Below are 18,756 nucleotides of genomic sequence, written 5' to 3' on the forward strand. Positions count from 1 at the left end.
AACTTCGCTACAATCTGTGCACAATCACAACGGGCTTTGCAGGGCAGGGCTGGCCGAGGATAGACTCATTATAACACATGGGCCTATATTTACTAATAATCCGAGTTTGTCCGATTTGTGTTTTTTTTTTGTAAGTCCCAACACGGGAATTCACTAAGCACAAATCTAGGCAGTGTTTGGGCTATTCGTAATGGTTTTAACGGCAAAGTTCAGAAATACGAATTAATAGACCATCGGTCAAACGCGGCTGTTATTTCATACAACACGGGTATTCAATATTCATTCGTATTTGGGTGTTAGTCTCTGAGTGCTCAATTGCGGTCGTATTTTTTTGCGATTCGTTAAAAAAAAGCAGCAAAAAAATAGACCTGCTTTTTTTCAGACGAGATTGGATAATCATGCACGGACGGATCAGTGAGATCTGTGCATGGTTATCTATGGGAAAGGGTCTGTTTACTGTAAAAACTGAAAAAAATTGCGTGGGGTCCCCCCTTCTAAGCACAACCAGCCTCGGGTACTTTGAGCCGGTCCTGGTTGTAAAAATATGGGGGGGAAATTGACAGGGGATCCCCCATATTTTAACAACCAGCACCGGGCTCTGCGCCTGGTCCTGGTGTAAAAAATACGGGGGTCAAAAGACGTAGGGGTCCCCCGTATTTTTCACACCAGCACCGGGCTCCACTAGTCAGAGAGATAATGCCACAGCCGGCGGACACTTTTATATAGGTCCCTGCGGCCCTGTCATTAAATCCCCAACTAGTTACCCCTGGCCGGGGTACCCTGGAGGAGTGGGGACCCCTTAAATCAAGGGGTCCCCCCCTCCAGCCACCCAAGGGCCAGGGGTGAAGCACGAGGCTGTCCCCCTATCCAAGGGCGGCGGATGCGGGGCTGATAGCCATAGTGTAAAAAATAGAATATTGTTTTTTGTAGCAGTACTACAAGTCCCAGCAAGCCTCCCCGCAAGCTGTTACTTGGAGAACCACAAGTACCAGCATGCGGGGGGGGAAACGGGCCCGCTGGTACCTGTAGTTCTACTACAAAAAAAACCCAAATAAAAACAGAACACACACACCGTGACAGTACAACTTTATTACATACATGCACACCTACATACACACATACTTACCTATGTTGACACAAAGAGTCGGTCCCCTTCTCCACGTAGAATCCACGGGGTACCTGTAAATAAAATGATACTCACAACAATCCTGTGTAGATCGGTCCTCTTCTGTTTGTAATCCACGTACTTGGCAAAATAATAAAACGCATTACCCGGACCACGCACTGAAAAGGGTTCCCCCTTTCCCCGACTGGCGGGACCCCCCATGACTCCTATCAAAGAGGGTCCCTTCAGCCAATCATGAAGCGCCACATCATGGCACTCTCCTGATTGGCTGTGCACGCCTGAACTGTCAGTCAGGCTGCGCACTGAAGATACAATGTAGCGCATAGGCGCTCCATTGTATCCAATGGTGGGAACTTTGCGGTCTGCGGTAGACCGCGAGGTTAAGTGGGGCCAGCCACAAGAGTGACCCCACTTAACCTCACGGTCTGCCGCAGACCGCAAAGTTCCCACCATTGGATACAATGGAGCGCCTATGCATTTTATTATTTTGCCAAGTACGTGGATTACAAACAGAATCTACACAGGATTGTTGTGAGTATAATTTTATTTACAGGTACCCCGTGGATTCTACTGGAGAAGAGGACCGACTGCTTTGTGTCAACATAGGTAAGTATGTGTGAATCTAAGTGTGCATGTATGTTTAATAAAATTTTACTATCACGGTGTGTGTGTTTTGTTTTTATTTGGGTATTTTTTTTGTAGTAGAACTACAGTTACCAGTGGGCCCGTTTCCCCCCCGCATGCTGGTACTTGTGGTTCTCCAAGTACCAGCTTGCGGGGGAGGCTTGCTGGGACTTGTAGTTCTGCTACAATTTTTTTTTAACAAAAGGCTATCAGCCTCGCATCTGCCGCCCTTGGATGGGGGGGACAGCCTTGGGCTTCACCCCTGACCCTTGGGTGGCTATAGGGGGGACCCCTTGATTTAAGGGGTCCCCACTCCTCCAGGGTACCCCGGCCAGGGGTTACTAGTTGGTGATTTAATGCCAGGGCCGCAGGGACCAATATAAAAGCGTCCCCCGGCTGTGGCATTATCTCTCTGACTAGTGGAGCCCGGTGCTGGTGTTAAAAATACGGGGGACCCCTACGTCTTTTGTCCGCCGTATTTTTTGCACCAGGACCAGGACCAGGCACAGAGCCCGGTGCTGGTTGTTAAAATATGGGGGATCCCCTGTCAATTTCCCCCCCGTATTTTTACAACCAGGATCGGCTCAAAGAGCCCGAGGCTGGTTATGCTTAGGAGGGGGGACCCCACGCAATTTTTTTCAGAATTTTTAACACTTTAAAAACATTTTTAAGGTACACAATGAAGTCCTGCACGGATCTCACAGATCCGGCCGGGATTCATTGTGTTAAGTTCGGCAGTGTTTTACTAATCACTCCCGTAAAACACTGGCCGAAATTACGAATGACATCGACATCAGAAAACACGAAAATGCAAAATACGACACCATAGTAAATGAGGCATAAAAAATTCCAAAAGTTGCAAATTCACACATTCGATGTCATTCGTGTTTAATCTCCCTCTAAATCACGACAATTACGTATCTTAGTAAATATACCCCATGAAGTTAGTTTGATAGTACACTCAAGGCAGTAGAGAACCTGGCTACTGCCAGGTAAGGGGGGACGACGACTTGGGTACCCTGTATAATTATGTAAATACGTGTCATTGATCATTTTCAATTTTCAGAAAACAAATAGTATTCCAGTTCTAACTTGTCTATGTAACAGTGATTACCTTTTAAACTTTTTTTCAGATATATTGATGTACCTGTTTTGCAGGAACTGTTTGGATTCAGGACACAGAGGTGGCGCAAGGTTCTGTGTATTCTAGGTTACATTTTCTCTCTGGGCTTTCTTAGACTCCTTTTCTATTGGAAGCCAGAGATGGATGTTTGGTGTCACTGCGTTCCGTGCAGTTTGGCAGAAGCTAACGTTGTTTTGCTCAGAACCACAGTGAGTATCTTTATGTTTACACAGCCCTTCAGTGTGTTGCTTAGCCAGTATTTGCTTTGGTTTTTCCCACGCTCTTAGGGCATGTTTTATTTTGTTAACATTTTAACATATTTTAGATCAGATAACGATAGCATAATTAGCATAAGTTCTTGTGTATTAAACAACTCTCTTTATAATGTACACCATATTTTTCTCTGTTACCGCTTGAAAAATATATAGGGGCATGGCTTCATGGGGAAGGGGCGTGGCCACAACATAATACCAATTCATACTACGGTGTACAGTAGTCTCCATTATTCAAATTACACTGCACAGTAGCGCCACTACACCAGGTAGAGCCCCTTTTACACAATACAGCAGACAGTCCCCCTATTTATTTACACATTACGGCAGACAGCGTCCCCTTTTTTACACATTATGGCAGACAGCGTCCCCTTTTTACACATTACAGCAGACAGCGTCCCCTTTTTACACATTATGGCAGACAGCGTCCCCCTTTTTACACATTATGGCAGTCAGCGTCCCCTTTTTACACATTACGTCAGACAGCATCCCCCTTTTTACACATTATGGCAGACAGCGTCCCCTTTTTACACATTATGGCAGACAGTGACCCCCTTTTTACACATTATGTCAGACAGCGTCCCCCTTTTTACACATTAAGTCAGCCAGTACCCCTTTTTACACATTGCGGCTGACAGAATAGAGAAATAGAGAGAGAGAAAGGGAGAGAGAGAGATACTTACCATCTCTCCCCGCTGGCAGTCAGGCTCCTCGTGCTGGCAGATCCCTCGGTGCAGGCAGCGGAGAAGGAGGAGGAGGGAGGGGGACTGGAGCCGCAGCAGCGCTATGTAATTGGTAGTAGCGACGCTGCAGCAGTCCCCTCTCCTTTCCCTACTGGCTGCCCGCCGCCGCTGTGAATGCTGGGATTAAGGAACCACATCCCAGCATTCACAGCAGCGCCGGGAAGCCAATACGGAAGGAGAGGTGAAAGCTGCAGCGGCGCTGCTACCAATTACATAGCGCTGCTGCGGCTCCAGTCCCCCTCCCTCCTCCTCCTCTTTCTCTGCTGCCTCCGGCGCTGCTCTCTCCTCCACAGCTCGGCGCACACAGCAGAGGCGGCATGTAATGAGTCAATTTGACTCATTACATCGCCCTGCCCATTGCGCCCTCAGGGCAACTGCGCTGTGTGCCAGGCACACACGTAGTTACGGCCCTGGGGGAGAGTGTTATACAGGGGGAGAGATAAGGTAGGAGAGTGTTATACACGGGGAGAGATAAGGTAGGAGAGTGTTATACAGGGGAAGAGATAAGGCAGGGGGAGTGTTATACAGGGGAAGAGATAAGGTAGGGAAGAGTGTTACACAGGGGGAGAGATAAGATAGGGGGGAGTGTTACACAGGGGGAGAGATAAGGTAGGAGAGAGTGTTATACAAGGGAAGAGATAAGGTAGGGGAGCGTTATACAGGAGAGAGATATGGTAGGTGAGAGTTATACAGGAGAGAGATAAGGTAGAGGAGAGTTATACAGGAGATAGATAAGGTAGGGGAGAGTTATACAGTAGAGAGATAAGGTAGGGGAAAGTTATACAGGAGAGAGATAAGGTAGGGAAGAGTTATACAGGAGAGAGATAAGGTAGAGGAGAGTGTTATACAGGAGAGATTAGATGGATGAGTGTTATACATGGGGAAAGATAAGAAAGATAAGAGAGGGTACAGTGTTATATAGAGGTAGAGATGAAGGAGAGAGGCCTATAGAGGGATATAGAGGGATATGAGGAAGAGTGACAGACTTACACACTCCCTGTCACGGAGTAGACCTCTTCTGTCTCTTCCTTCTGCCCGAGCTTGGCTCCGCCCCCTGACAGATTGTGAGCTCAGCTCCCAGCAGTGAGGGCAGCCTGTATCTGTGTCTCCTCTCCTGCAGTGTTGGGCGGCAGCGCGTTGGCAGCATCACACGGCCGGACGGTGATGAAACATGAAATAAACAACAGCTTCCAGTACCAGCAGCCCTTCCAGCAGCAAGGGCTGCTGGGAGCTGTAGTTTATTTCCAGTTTCTTCATTAGTACGGAGCTGCAGTGCGGGGGGCGCCTCCTGGGTCCTGGAAGATTCATCCTTATTGAGCGGCCGTGCGGGTGGTGCTGCCAGATGGTGCGCCTACAGTGCATATGCGCTGTGGGCAAGGCACCATTGGCACACACCTAGTTACGGCCCTGGTAAACATGATACCTATAAGAGAACAGGCACTTACAAGTTGACTAGATCTACAAACATAATGTAGAACAGTTGATGGTGAACCCTAAAAACCCAATATTAGAGACAGTAAATGTGTTCTAGTGCAGTCCAGACTTCAGTGAACATTGGGGGAAATTGTATTGTCACTGTGAAAGATGTTGCTGATCGTGGTTGTAGACCCAATGCTAACTTACCCCAGAAGAATAATCTAATTGGTCAACAGTCTATACCCAGGACCCTGGTAATGAGTCACAGGCTTCATCATAGACCTCACATAGGTCACAGCCCACTGGTAACACCATAAGCCAGCATCCAGCAATGCACTGACCAGTGGTCAATTCTATAAGACACAACAGGGTCTGATATAGACCACATCTTAGCTGGTTGTACTCAGTGTCACATCTTTAGTAAAGTAAGGAGACCACTTTTTCTTCAGGAATCACCATGTAGGAGTAAACATAAACTACAGCTGTAAATAGCCAGTCATGGGACATGTCTGTGATATTCCCTACATCTCCTGCTCACTACTACTAAAAGATTGTGACCAGTATTACATGTTGTGCAAGTGTTCTATCCATATCCAAGAGAAATAGGCTATCATTGTACATGAAAACATCTGTGAACCTGAGCTCTGCCCTTAGTATGAAGCAGACTATAACTTGTTAAGTACTAGTTATATTCTCTTCTCCATGGGTTTTCCAAACTGGATCTAAAGTCAAGCATTGGGAAACTCCCCGCTAGAAATCCAGCATTTTGCTCCCAGCTTCTCTGCTCTGTATCTAGGCAAACTCCTGCTTCTCTGCAAATATTGCCATATTGGTCTGCAGAGCTATGCCCCCAGTGTAAGCCTCAGAGCATTTGCCCAAGTTGAGGTACGCAGCCTGCCCAAACCTGTAATTGCACTATGCAGCAGTAATTTTCCCTTTGTAAATTACAGTACCTCAGATGCTGGAGTTATTGTATGGGAATTATCAAAATCCAGTCAGTGACAAACGCAGAATTTCAGGAGGGGGTTCCAAATGTTTGATTTTAGAGCAATTGTTACCAGCCCATGATGGATGCATAAATAGCATGTAACAAGCTATAGTCTGCCCCAAACATAGTGCAGAATATAAAATACAGTACATCAGACATATACAGGCCCAATGATCATGGTAAGTCACTTATCTCTTTAGTGCGATAAGTGAGCACTCAGATTAACAGACACACACAGCAGACTTGGAAGGAACTTCTGATGCCACAAGTCATGTTAAGCAGCGGCATTCTGCCTTTCATACTGCATGCAGTGGTTGCTGCCCAGGCTGTGGGATAGGGGTGTCCAGGCAACTGGACGCCCCCCCCCCCCCCGCATTTACCTGTGGCAGTAGCCTTTTTATACCCACAAGGAAATAAATTTTCAAAGCAACTTTTTAGCAAAAAGAAAAAACTTTTATTTACATTTTATCAGTTTTGCTAATAATGTATTTATCTCATTTTAAAGAGAAACTATTAGGACATATTGTATGCAGATTATTCAATGTGATTTATTCCCCCCCCCCCCCCCCCCCATTGCTTTCTGAACATAATATGTTGGACATGCATAATAACACAATGCTTCAATCTTTGCACAGGGTGAAAGTAAGGAATACATAAGAAAACTTGTGAAAGAGACTCATATTAATGTAGCCAGCAAAAAAACAGGTCATCTGATTGTCCATGATGAAAATTCAGTTATAAGCAAATCCATTATGAAGCCAGATGGCAAGGTACATTATTTTGCCCAGGATTACACTATTAAAGGGGCTATATTTTCAAAGCAGCAGCTTTTGTAAACCACTACTTCTCAGGCTGGTTGGAGTTGACATGCGTGGTGTGTTAGTATGTTAGTATGGCTTTGAATTTTCAGCTCCAACCCACTGAGATAATGTAGCGCAAAATGTTTTAAAGGCTTTGATTTGAAAATACATTCGTATGTCTGAGATCTGCAAATGAATTATGATTGGTAGTTTCTTATGGGCTTATTCCCACCACTGAAAACTAATCTAAACGTTAAATATTATTATTTATTTATTTAGCGCACACATATTCCGCAGCGCTTTACAGAGAATATTTGGCCATTCCCATCAATCCCTGCCCCAGTGGAGCTTACAATCTATATTCCCTACCACATGTTCACGCACACACATTCACGCTAGGGTTAATTTTGTTGGGATCCAATTAACCTACCAGTATATGCAAATTACTGCTCCTAAAGAATGCTGTTTAGCCGCAGTAAACAGCAGTCTACATCTTAAGTGCCCAGTTTGATGCTGTTAGCGTGGGCGGTAAGCCAGCAACTCATATCGTTGCACTAGTTTTGTTTGATCACTTCAGGAGGCTGCGAGCAGAAATCCGTGGTTAATTGAATAGCTCCGTGCACTCAACCTAGTGCTGTTCAGTAGTGTGGTTAATTGAATAGCCCCCATGTTTGGAATTTTCAATATGAATGGCTGTACTTATATTGTTCTGCCACACAGTAATTTCTTTACAGTCACCATATAAAAAGTTCAGTGATGTAACAGCCATCATCACAATAAGATAATCATTTAAACAACACATTTGAAAAAATTCACATAAGGGTAGAAACACGTATATACTGTAGTTACAACACATTTGAAAAAATTCACAGAAGGGTAGAAACACGTGTATAGTTGTTGTTTTTTTTTCCTTCATTTTTTAAAGATACCATGCAATAGATGCCTTATTTGTTACAATGAACTGATTAATAAGGGAAAATGAATACCTTTTAGGTGCGCTATATACAAGTACAAAAAATACGCTATGTATGGGTCCCTCCTGAATCCAAGTTTACAAAAATTGGGTGAGTCAAATGGAATTAAAATGTGAAATAGAGATTCATGCATCAAATCAATGGCCCTCATTCTGAGTTGTTAGCTCACAAGCTGCTTTTAGCAGCATTGCACACGCTAAGCCGCCGCCTACTGGGAGTGAATCTTAGCTTAGCAAAATTGCGAACGAAAGATTCTCAAAATTGCGATTAGAAATTTCTAAGCAGTTTCTGAGTAGCTTGACACTTACTCTGCCACTGAGATCAGTTCAGTCAGTTTCGTTCCTGGTTTCACGTCACAAACACACCCAGCGTTCGCCCAGGCACTCCCCCGTTTCTCCAGCCACTCCCGCGTTTTTCCCAGAAACGGCAGCGTTTTTTCACACACTCCCATAAAACGTCCAGTTTCCGCCCAGAAACACTCACTTCCTGTCAATCACATTACGATCACCAGAACGAAGAAAAAAACTCGTAATGCCGTGAGTAAAATACCTAACTTCTTAGCAAATTTACTTGGCGCAGTCGCAGTGCGAACATTGCACATGTGCAATTAGCGGAAAATCGCTGCGATGCGAAGAAAATTACTGAGCGAACAACTCAGAATGAGGGCCAATATTGTAAGGATAACTATGTGGTGTTTTGTCCCAGGGTTCTAGATGATAGCCTCTCATGCTCAGACATCCATTCAAAATATGGTATTGGTCTCTCCAAAGAAGAACAAGACATCAGGTATGAAACATTCTACATACCTTATTATGCAGTCACGTTATCTTATTTTCTGGGATATTAATAATGAGGAGCACACAAACACATGGGGGTAGATTTACTATCTGGTGGTGTTGCCCATATAGACTGATCTATCTTTCTCTACTGCATCCTAGAAAATGATAGTTTCATTTTTAGAATTTTTAGTACATCGCCCCCATTGCTGTCGGCCAATACTGGGGCTTCGGGTTCCATTATTATCATGGAGATATTTGCATAGAGAATGTATGTTCTCCCAATGTTCTTGTGGGCTTTCTCCAGGTTCCTGGGTCCTACTCCCTGTAGTAGAGAAATTCCATATCAAACTCGAATGAGAGAGGATTTAAGATGTATAAAAACATTTCTGGCTTTAAAATCTACGTAATTTGCTTGCAAAATATAAATAAAGGATAATTATAGTGGACCTTCTCTTTTTACCAGCTTTGCTAATGTTATGAATGTTTTTCTGCAACTGTTGTACAGTTATTTTTCATGTTATGTTTGGGCAGACGACAAATCTGTGGGCTAAACACAATCACAGTGAAGGTCACGCCAATCTGGACACTACTGGTCAAAGAGGTAGGATCATAATATGGACTAATGCTATAGAAATACCTCTGTGTGCGCACAATGTATCAATATTCTGTATATTCCACATAGACACAGGGATTTTGCAATAGTCTTAAAGATTATACCTGTCACTCATGATTTTATAAAAAGGTAAACACTGACACTTTTTCATAGTAGAACTGGTTTACGCATTAGTCCACAATGCTGGTCGATCAATTGCAAAATCAAGATAACATGGGACTTGATGAAAGGACATTAATTTCACAGTTGCTACAAAGAGTTTGGGTATATATCCAAGAGACTACTAGATCAATGGCAGACCTCCCGTGAAATCAGGTAAAGATCCTGGAGGAGCTCCCACTGACATGCAATGTGGGTGAAGATGTGCAATGAAGACACAAACTCTATGATGCACATGGCCTCCCCTAGGCGAATGGTAATGCAACTGTATCATCATACATCTTGTCCCACTTCCTCAATCTCACACAGGATGACACCAAGCCAGGTTCACCTGTCCTATGATTTCATATATAATAAAGGCATTTATTGGAGGGATGATTTATCACCTACTGTAGGTAAGATTGCAATGTATTTTTGTACTGTAACCAGTTTTTGCTTCATCTCTCCACTGCACAGGTCTTAGAATGACACTAGTGCTATACATTATACACTACACACCAAGAGGCTGTCTACTTCAGAGAATCTTCATATGCATAAGTAAAACCAGGTCTTTTGTATACTGTATATTGGGGGGCCCAATCTCTTGTGATAATTCCTTGAATAAATAGTTCTTAAATAGGTCCTAAATTCTTCAAAAATCTAACAACGTTTAACAAATACGTTATAGAATCTTAATTATTTACTAAAAATTAAAATAATAACATTTATCAAAGACGATGAAAAATAACTTATGGTGACTCACAAGGATTCTGATTCTTCTTGCTGTTACAAACTAGTGCGTCTTGCTAGCCTGGATTCACATGTGCAAGCTCTGGCTAGTACAAGCATAGTACAGTCAGGCCAATGCCAAAAGATTAGTAGAGTTCAAGTATCTTTTGATGATAATAATATAATAACAAATAATGGGGGTATCCAATTAGCCCCAATGCAATTTCAGTCATTAAAAATGGCTGGATGTTGCGATTTATGACTAATGGTCATTATTGCGGTATCCAATTAGACACCATTTTTAATGGAGGAAATTGGACCCCCGATCGCACGATAACACTCTTTCACCATAGATTGTAAGCTTGCGAGCAGGGCTCTCCCACCTCTATGACAGTTTGTTATCACCCAGTTGTGTCTTATCATTGTGTCCAGTTGTCAAGTGCAATGGAATTTGCTGTGCTATATATATATAAATATATAATATATATATATATATATATATATATATATATATATATATATATATATATATATATATATATATATATATATATATATATAAACTGTCAATAAATGAATAACACGTAGGATCAGGGATAAGTCCCCAGTTCCATGTGTTATTGTGGCTCCTGCGGCTGCTTATCAGGGATTATATGAGCATAATCCTCAATAAGTGCTGGCATCGGGGGAAAAGGACACCCGCAACGGGGCTAATAGGATAGCCCCCGGCAATCCTATTAGCAGCTGTAAAGTACCGCTGCTAATAGGATTTCTCTGGCAGGGTCCACAGGTAATCCACAGGATAACAATGGGATATGATGGAGTGACAGCGGATTGGCACCAAATGATCAAAAGCTTTCAGGCCTCCCAGGATGCAAAGGGCCCGTCCATATATCCCCGCCCACTGGCTCAGGCAAATCAGTTTTTTGTTTGATGTGTCAGGAGCCGGACCATGGTCAGAGGGCTGCTGGATTGTTAGCAGCCCCAAGCTTTCTTGTTTTATTTTTACAGTCTTACTGGTTTTGAGTGATCTTTCTTAACAGCATCTTATACGCATATTGGAAAGAGTCGCTCCAACAACTCTCCGCCGGATCGCGACAAACACTTACCCATGAGTACAGTGCTGTTTCGGCGGGCGTCTGTGTCGGATATACTAGCAGGTCCATCAGACGTTACCAGTCTTTGGCCGGAGCACGGGGAGAAGGTAAGGCATCGGTTCCGCATAGCATGCATGGAATATGGACACAGCCGCAGTGTTTTGGGAGGAGACTACCAAACAGTAGCTGACGCGCCGCCACCACAGGTGCCTTAGGGATCAGAGGCTCCAGGAATAGTATGAGGCTGCGATCCCTGGTTCCGCTGAGTCTCCCGCCATGAACTGTTTCTTTGCTTCCATCGCAGATGCTGCCACGAGGGGACTCGGACGCAGCATAGACCGCTGCGTCTGTGTTCACTAAGCGCCGCCGCGAGGAGACCCGGTCGCAGCATAGGCGGCTGTGTGACCAGTGCGTCTAGGTTCACTGAGCATCTGTGTTCACTGAACATCTGTGTTCACTGAGCGTCTGTGTCCGCTCTAGTTTTCCGGAGCGGTAGTGTACACTAGTAGCGTCTGGATTTTTGTTCTCTAGAAGCTGAGAAACCATCCTCTTCCAGTGCATCAGCCCTGGCAGCCACTGTGAAAGTGCTGATTATTTATCATGTCTAAGAGCTGCAAAAGTGATGAAGGTACACTTACAGTAACACCAACACTTATATCATGTTTGTCTTGCAAAACTGTATTATCCTCTTAGGATCTGGTTAAGGATGGTTTGTGTGCAAACGGTTTTGCTTTTAAGCAAAATACAAGACAGATCCCGGTACAACGTCAGGTACAGATGGATCCACCTTGGGCTATGTTTGCAAAGACCTTGTCCAGTATAGATGAACGGGTAATTCCTACAGCAGCTTTACCAGGAATGGGGTACACTATTAATCCATACATGCAGCTCCCTACCTACGGTATATCATTTCCCCCAGCAGCTTCTCAAATGAAACAAGCTGATAAACTGATGATCACCTTCACAGGCTACACAAGATGATTCATCGGAAGATGAAGATTCAATTTACTCTACTTTGGAATACGAAGAGGAGGAAGAAGGTCTCAGCTCAGTGGATATAGCGGAATTAATTAAAGCTATGAAGGCCATTCTATCCTTAGAGGATTCAGCAGAGCCTGTGTTAAAAACCAAGGCACCTGTATTTAAACATCCCAAAATAGTTAAGACTGAGTTTCCAGCATCAGATCAGCTGACGAAAATCATGGAAGAGGCTTGGACTACACTCAATAAAAAATATAGAATTCCCAAAAAGTGGGATTCCAATTATCCTTTTCCAGCAGGGGACTGTTTAAAGAGGGAGGTGGCTCCTAAAGTCGATACGCATGTAATTCGGTTGGTGTGAAAATCTATATTACCTTTGCCATCAACATCTTTAAATGATGTCACGGATAGGAGAGTGGATGGTTTTCTAAAAACCATATTTTCTCTATCTGGGGCAGTCATAAGGCCAGCCATGGCTTCAGCTTGGATGGCAAAGGCAGTGGCTGCCAGGGCTGATGCACTGAAAGAGGATGGTTTCTCAGCTTCTAGAGAACAAAAATCCTATATAGCTCATATTAAACAGGCTGCGGTATTCTTGGAAGAAGCGGCAATAGACATGGGTACTATTAACGACCTAACAGAAGGTCTAGAGAGCATGGTGTAAATTTTTGCAGATGATACCAAATTGTGTAAGGCTATAAATACAGATGAGGATGCCGAGTCTCTACTGAACGACTTACTTAAATTAGAAGCATGGGCAGCCAAATGGAGAATGCGCTTCAACACAGACAAGTGTAAGGTAATGCACTGTGGTAGCAAGAACAAAAATAACACCTACATACTGAATGGGGTAAAATTAGGGGATACTGTACTGGAAAAAGACTTAGGTGTTCTCATAGATAACAAAGTTAGCAGCAGTTCCCAAAGTAGGATGGCAGCAAAGAAGGCTAATAAGACACTAGCATGCATAAAACGGGGAATTGATGCAAGGGACGAGGGTGTTATACTCCCGTTATATAAATCGCTAGTGAGGCCACACCTTGAATACTGTGTACAATTCTGGGCACCGTACTACAAAAAGTATTCTTTTTGGTAAAGAATTGACAGATATTCTGGAGTCAGAAGCAGAATCCAAGAAGGTCAAGTTTCCTTCCACATATAATCCTAAACCTAAGGGTCGCAAGGAAAAGCGAAGGGAAAAAGTAATCGTAAACAGTCCCATTACAATAAGTTTGGTAAGTAAGCGATCAGCCCGATGGTGCGGGCCTCCCCCTGGGGGACCCCAGGGTAGGGGACCGGCTTCTTCAGTTTGCACAGATTTGGCAGCAGTCTACAACAGATGATTGGGTGCAAGAAGCGGTATATCTGGGTTATGTTTCCCCCTTCAAGAAGCATCCTCCTCGAAGGTTCTTCTGCACCAGCCTTTCTCGGGTAGAGACGAAGGCCAGGGCCTTGCAAGAAGCAGTATAGAAATTGCTTCAATCAGGAGTAATCATTCCAGTTCCCCCTGCACAACGGGAACAGGGTTTCTACTCCAACCTGTTTTTGGTTCAGAAGCCAAATGGGTCTTTTCGACCCATTCTCAATCTCAAAATGCTAAACAAATATATTTGGGTACCGAGGTTCCACATGGAGACGTTACGCTCCATGGTTTTGGCCATGGAGCCAGGGGATTATATGGTATCCCTGGATATTCAGGAAGCTTACCTACATGTTCCTATAGCACTGTCCCATCAGTGTTACTGTATCTCAGGTTCACCATCCTCCAGCAGTATTTTCAGTTCCAGGCACTACCTTTTGGGTTAGCCACAGCTCCCAGAGTTTTTACCAAGATCATGGTGGTCATGGCAGCTTATCTCCGCAAGCATGGGATGAGAATTTTTCAATACCTCGACGACCTTTTAATCCTGGCGCAATCACAGGAATTGCTCCTATGCCATCTCCAACAGACAATAACATGTCTGCAGAGGCACGGGTGGCTCATAAATTGGGCAAGTCGTCTCTGGTTCCGTCACAACGTATGACTCACTTGGGGGCTGTACTGGATTCAAGTCTGCAGAAGGTATTTTTACCTCGGAACAAAATATCGAAGGTACAGTCATAGATTCAGGAGTTGTTACACAGTCAAACAGTATCAATTCATGCAGCAATGCGAGTGATGGATTTGATGGTGTCAACATTCAACATGGTGGAGTATGCGCAATTCCACTCAAGGCCTCTGCAGCATCTGATTCTGGCCAGATGGAATGAAGTACATCAGATAATAAAGAAACAGATGATGGTACTCCCAGTAAAGGTAAGAAGGTCGTTAGGCTGGTGGCTACAGACATCCCATCTAGACAAGGGGAGACCCTTTTGGATATCATATTGGGAGATCCTGACAACAGATGCCAGTCTTCAGGGCTGGGGAGAAGTGTCTGGAAAATTATGGTTCCAGGGACAATGGACCACAGAAGAAAGTTGCCTGCCAATAAACCTGTTAGAACTTCGGGCCATATACATGGCACTGATTCTGGCAAAGGACACTCTTCAAGGAAAACCAGTACAGATCCGCTCAGACAATGCAACAGCAGTAGCGTACCTCAACCATCAGGGAGGAACCTGCAGCCAAACAGCAATGAAGGAGGTAAGTCACATTCTAAAGTGATCAGAACTCCATCTCCCAGCCTTGTCCGCAGTATTCATTCCAGGAGTCCTAAACTGGGAAACGGATTTTCTCAGTCGACACGCCATTCAGGCAAGCAAATGGGCTCTACACCCGGAGGTCTTTCTGACTCTAGTAGACAAATGGGGATTGCCAGAGATAGATCTCATGGCGTCCCTTCTGAACAACAAAGTGCCCGCATATGGGTCAAGAACAAAATATCCCAAAGCGATCTTTGTAGATGCCTTGTCAGTGAAATGGGACTTTCATCTGGCGTATCTGTTTCCTCCGATCACCCTGTTACCCAGGGTGGTGAGGAAAATAAAGCAAGCAAAGGGTGCCATGATTCTAATAGCTCCGGCTTGGCCCAGAAGGCATTGGTACACAGATCTGCAGAGAATGTCGATGGATGCTCCACTTCTGCTCCCTCAACGTCAAGATCCACTAATGCAGGGTCCTTGTTATCACAGACATCTGGATCGACTGTCTTTGACGGCGTGGCTCTTGAGACCTCTATCCTGAAGTCAAGAGGATTCTCACAACAGGTAATTCAAACAATACTCAGAGCAAGGAAACCCTCCACAGCTCGTATTTATCACCGAATATGGCAAGCCTATATTCATTGGTGCAGTGAGAGAAGTTTGGACCCAAAATCTTTCAGGGTTTCCTTCAGGATTTGTTTTAGCTTTCCTTCAGGCAGGAATGGATAAAGGTTTGAAGGTGGCTTCCTTGAGAGTTCAAGTATCAGCATTGACTGTATGGTTCCAAAAGAAAATTGCCAATTTACAGGATGTACGTACTATTTTCCAGGGAATGCTGCCCTTTCAACTTCCTTTTGTTCCTCCCACAGCATCTTGGGACTTAAGTCTAGTCCTCAAAGCTTTGCAAGTTGCTCCGTTTGAACCACTTAATAAAGTGGATCTTAAATGGATGACAGATAAAGTTGTCTTTCTACTGACTATGGCATCAGCTAGAAGAGTATCAGATTAAGGAGCGCTGTCTTGTTATTCTCCTTTTCTGACTTTTTATCCAGATAAAGCAGTTCTCAGAACTAGGTCTGGGTATCTTCCTAAGGTGGTGTCTAAATTCCACCTTAATAAAGAAATTGTAGTCCTGGCTTTTCAGGTATTGGGACTTTCTGCGGGAGATGCATCGCTGGACGGGGTCTGGGCATTAAGAATTTATGTGGATCGTATCAGTGCCATCAGAAAGACAGATTTTCTCTTCGTTCTCTACGGATTTCACAAGAGAGGATGGCCTGCTACTAAACAGACGCTGGCAAGATGGCTCCGAATTATGATTTCAGAAGCATACTCTCAAGCTGATCTCCTCCTTGTTCCGGCTGATGTCTCTGCTCACTCTGCACGTAAGGTAGGTCCTTCATGGGCAGCACCACATGGTACTTCAGCAGAACAGATATGTAAGGCAGCCACATGGTCTTCCATTAACACATTCATTAGACATTATGCCTTGGATACTTTTGCCTCTCATGACGCTGAATTCAGGCGCAAGGTTCTCCTGTCCAATCAGGAGCGTCCCCACCACTAAATTGCTTTGGGAAATCCCATTGTTATCCTGTGGGTAACCTGTGGACCCTGCCAGAGAATTATACGTTATGGTAAGAACTTACCGTTGATAACAGTTTTTTCCTAAGTCCACAGGTTCCACAGGGATCCCACCCTGACGCACCTGATTGGAGGATCCTTCTACTCACTAACCTCTTCCTTCTTGTACGGAAGGGTGTGCATGTGTGTTCTTCTCGCCTGATTAGGGCTCTACATGATGCTCCTGCCTATTGCTTTGGAATACAACTGATTTGCCTGAGCCAGTGGGCTGGAATATATGGACGGACCCATTGCATCCTGGGAGGTCTAAAATCTTTTGATCGTTTGGTGCCAATCCGCTGTCACTCCATCATATCCCATTGTTATCCTGTGGAACCTGTGGACTTAGGAGAAATACCATTATCAACAGTAAGTTCTTACCATAACGTATATATCCCCATAAGAGTGTAAGGTGAAATTATGTGAGAAGCCTCTTAATTAGCTTTCAGAAATTTAAAAAGATCAACATGAACCAGAATAAAAAAAGAGAAAACAAATATGTGTGTAAAGGGCCTAATTCAAATTTGTAAGCAAACCTGTTGGATTGCGTACAAATACGATGGTTGTGGATCTATGCAGGCACAAGACCCATTCTGCGTAAATTGTATTTTCTTGCTGGTTTCACAATTGTTTTGGCCTTAATAAATCGTAGGTTAGCAATACCTCTGCAAATTCACAAGAATTTAGAACCAAATATTTACTAAATGTTGCCTGAAGAGACTGGGACCCCTTGTATTACAAACAAATCTGTTGATGTTCTGTCCCCTGTACTAACTGAATTTTTTATACAAAATCTTGGAGGATGCCCTTTTAGACCAGGCAGCATCACTAGCTAAAATTATTATAATACCCAAACCTGGTTGGACCCCACCTCATGTACTAACTATTGGGCAATTTTCCTTTTGAGTGTTGATTTTGAAATACTCAAAAATATCAGCTAATAGATTTTCTCCCTTTCCCATTTGATTCATATGATTAAGTATGTTTTTATCCTTGGCCATCAGGCCCTAGATATCTGATGCTTATGATGTTTGATGCAGGAAAAGCTCAGATGGTTGGGTTTTGATGGGGTCCACGACCCCCCTGGAGGGAGAATAAAATAGCGTGGCGCGCCACTGTGCCCGCAGTGTGGTGAGCACAGTGAGCCCGCAAGGGGCTCCTTTGCGCTCGACACAGTGTCGGTATGCCGGCGGTCGGCCTCCCGGCGCCGGTATGCTGGTCGCCGGGAGCCCGGCCGCCGGCATACCATACTACACCCTTGATAGGATATTCCTCCCAGGGATCTTGGCCTTACAGTATGTCATTTCCTTACTGCAAATGTGTCAGTAAATGGTGTCGCTTCATCACCCTCCAACTTTTCTCAGCTATCATCCCCCAATGCCTCTCTACAATTAAAGCTTAATTAGATAAATTGAAACCCCTTTACATCTCCTGGTTGGGTCAGATCACAGCTGCTAAGGTGAACCTCTTATCGCTCCAGCTTTATACATTCCAAATCCTCCCATCCTGTTACTCAGGCTCCCCTATTTGAGGATACTTAATATCTGGGGATACTCAATTTTTGCAGGTACTGTACAGTACCATCTTCTAAATACAGTGTCAGATCTGGGGTTATGTCTGTCCCCGGAGGGGGCACTAGTGGGTCAGTGGTGGTGTGATGGAGAAACCGAGGAGGCTGTAAAAGATTCCTGCGCATGTGCACACTGATGTTTATTATATGCTCACGAGTAAATACAGTAATTGAAGCAGATGATAACTTGAGATGAATGGTACATGAAATGCTGACAACATGAATAAACAGTCACAGGTATTTAGCTGGTCTGGAAACCAGTGCAGTAATAAGGCAATGAAATACAGGCAATGAACTAGTCTGGAAACTAGTATAGCAATCAGATGGTGATTACTCCCACAGTTGGTGTGGAAAGCAGCAACGATACTCCACACAGTCAGTTTGTAATGCAAAGTCCACATCCAAGCAAGGTTAAGCAGGAGACAACCTGAAACACATATGAAGTGGTTGTATTAAGTGCCAGATGCCATAGCACAATGCTGAATGCAAGTTAACCATACACAGGTTAGGATAATGAATAGCACCTGAAGAAAGT

General features: G+C 44.1%; 1 protein-coding gene across 3 annotated transcripts in view; it reads left to right on the forward strand.

Annotated features, from left to right (window-relative positions):
• The window catches only part of LOC134909504 (probable cation-transporting ATPase 13A4), a 293,601-nt gene that overhangs the window by 49,085 nt on the left and 225,760 nt on the right, over positions 1–18,756 (forward strand). For 2 of the 3 annotated variants that reach the window (XM_063916439.1, XM_063916440.1), the window contains exons 2-6: positions 2,909–3,082; positions 6,928–7,062; positions 8,086–8,156; positions 8,772–8,852; positions 9,377–9,446. In XM_063916439.1, coding sequence (XP_063772509.1) covers positions 2,909–3,082; positions 6,928–7,062; positions 8,086–8,156; positions 8,772–8,852; positions 9,377–9,446 — 531 coding nt within the window. Of the gene's footprint in view, positions 1–2,883; positions 3,083–6,927; positions 7,063–8,085; positions 8,157–8,771; positions 8,853–9,376; positions 9,447–18,756 lie in introns of all 3 variants that reach the window. The other variant, XM_063916441.1, reaches the window with a different exon arrangement.

Source organism: Pseudophryne corroboree, chromosome 4 (assembly GCF_028390025.1).
Source record: "Pseudophryne corroboree isolate aPseCor3 chromosome 4, aPseCor3.hap2, whole genome shotgun sequence".
Taxonomy (NCBI): domain Eukaryota; kingdom Metazoa; phylum Chordata; class Amphibia; order Anura; family Myobatrachidae; genus Pseudophryne; species Pseudophryne corroboree.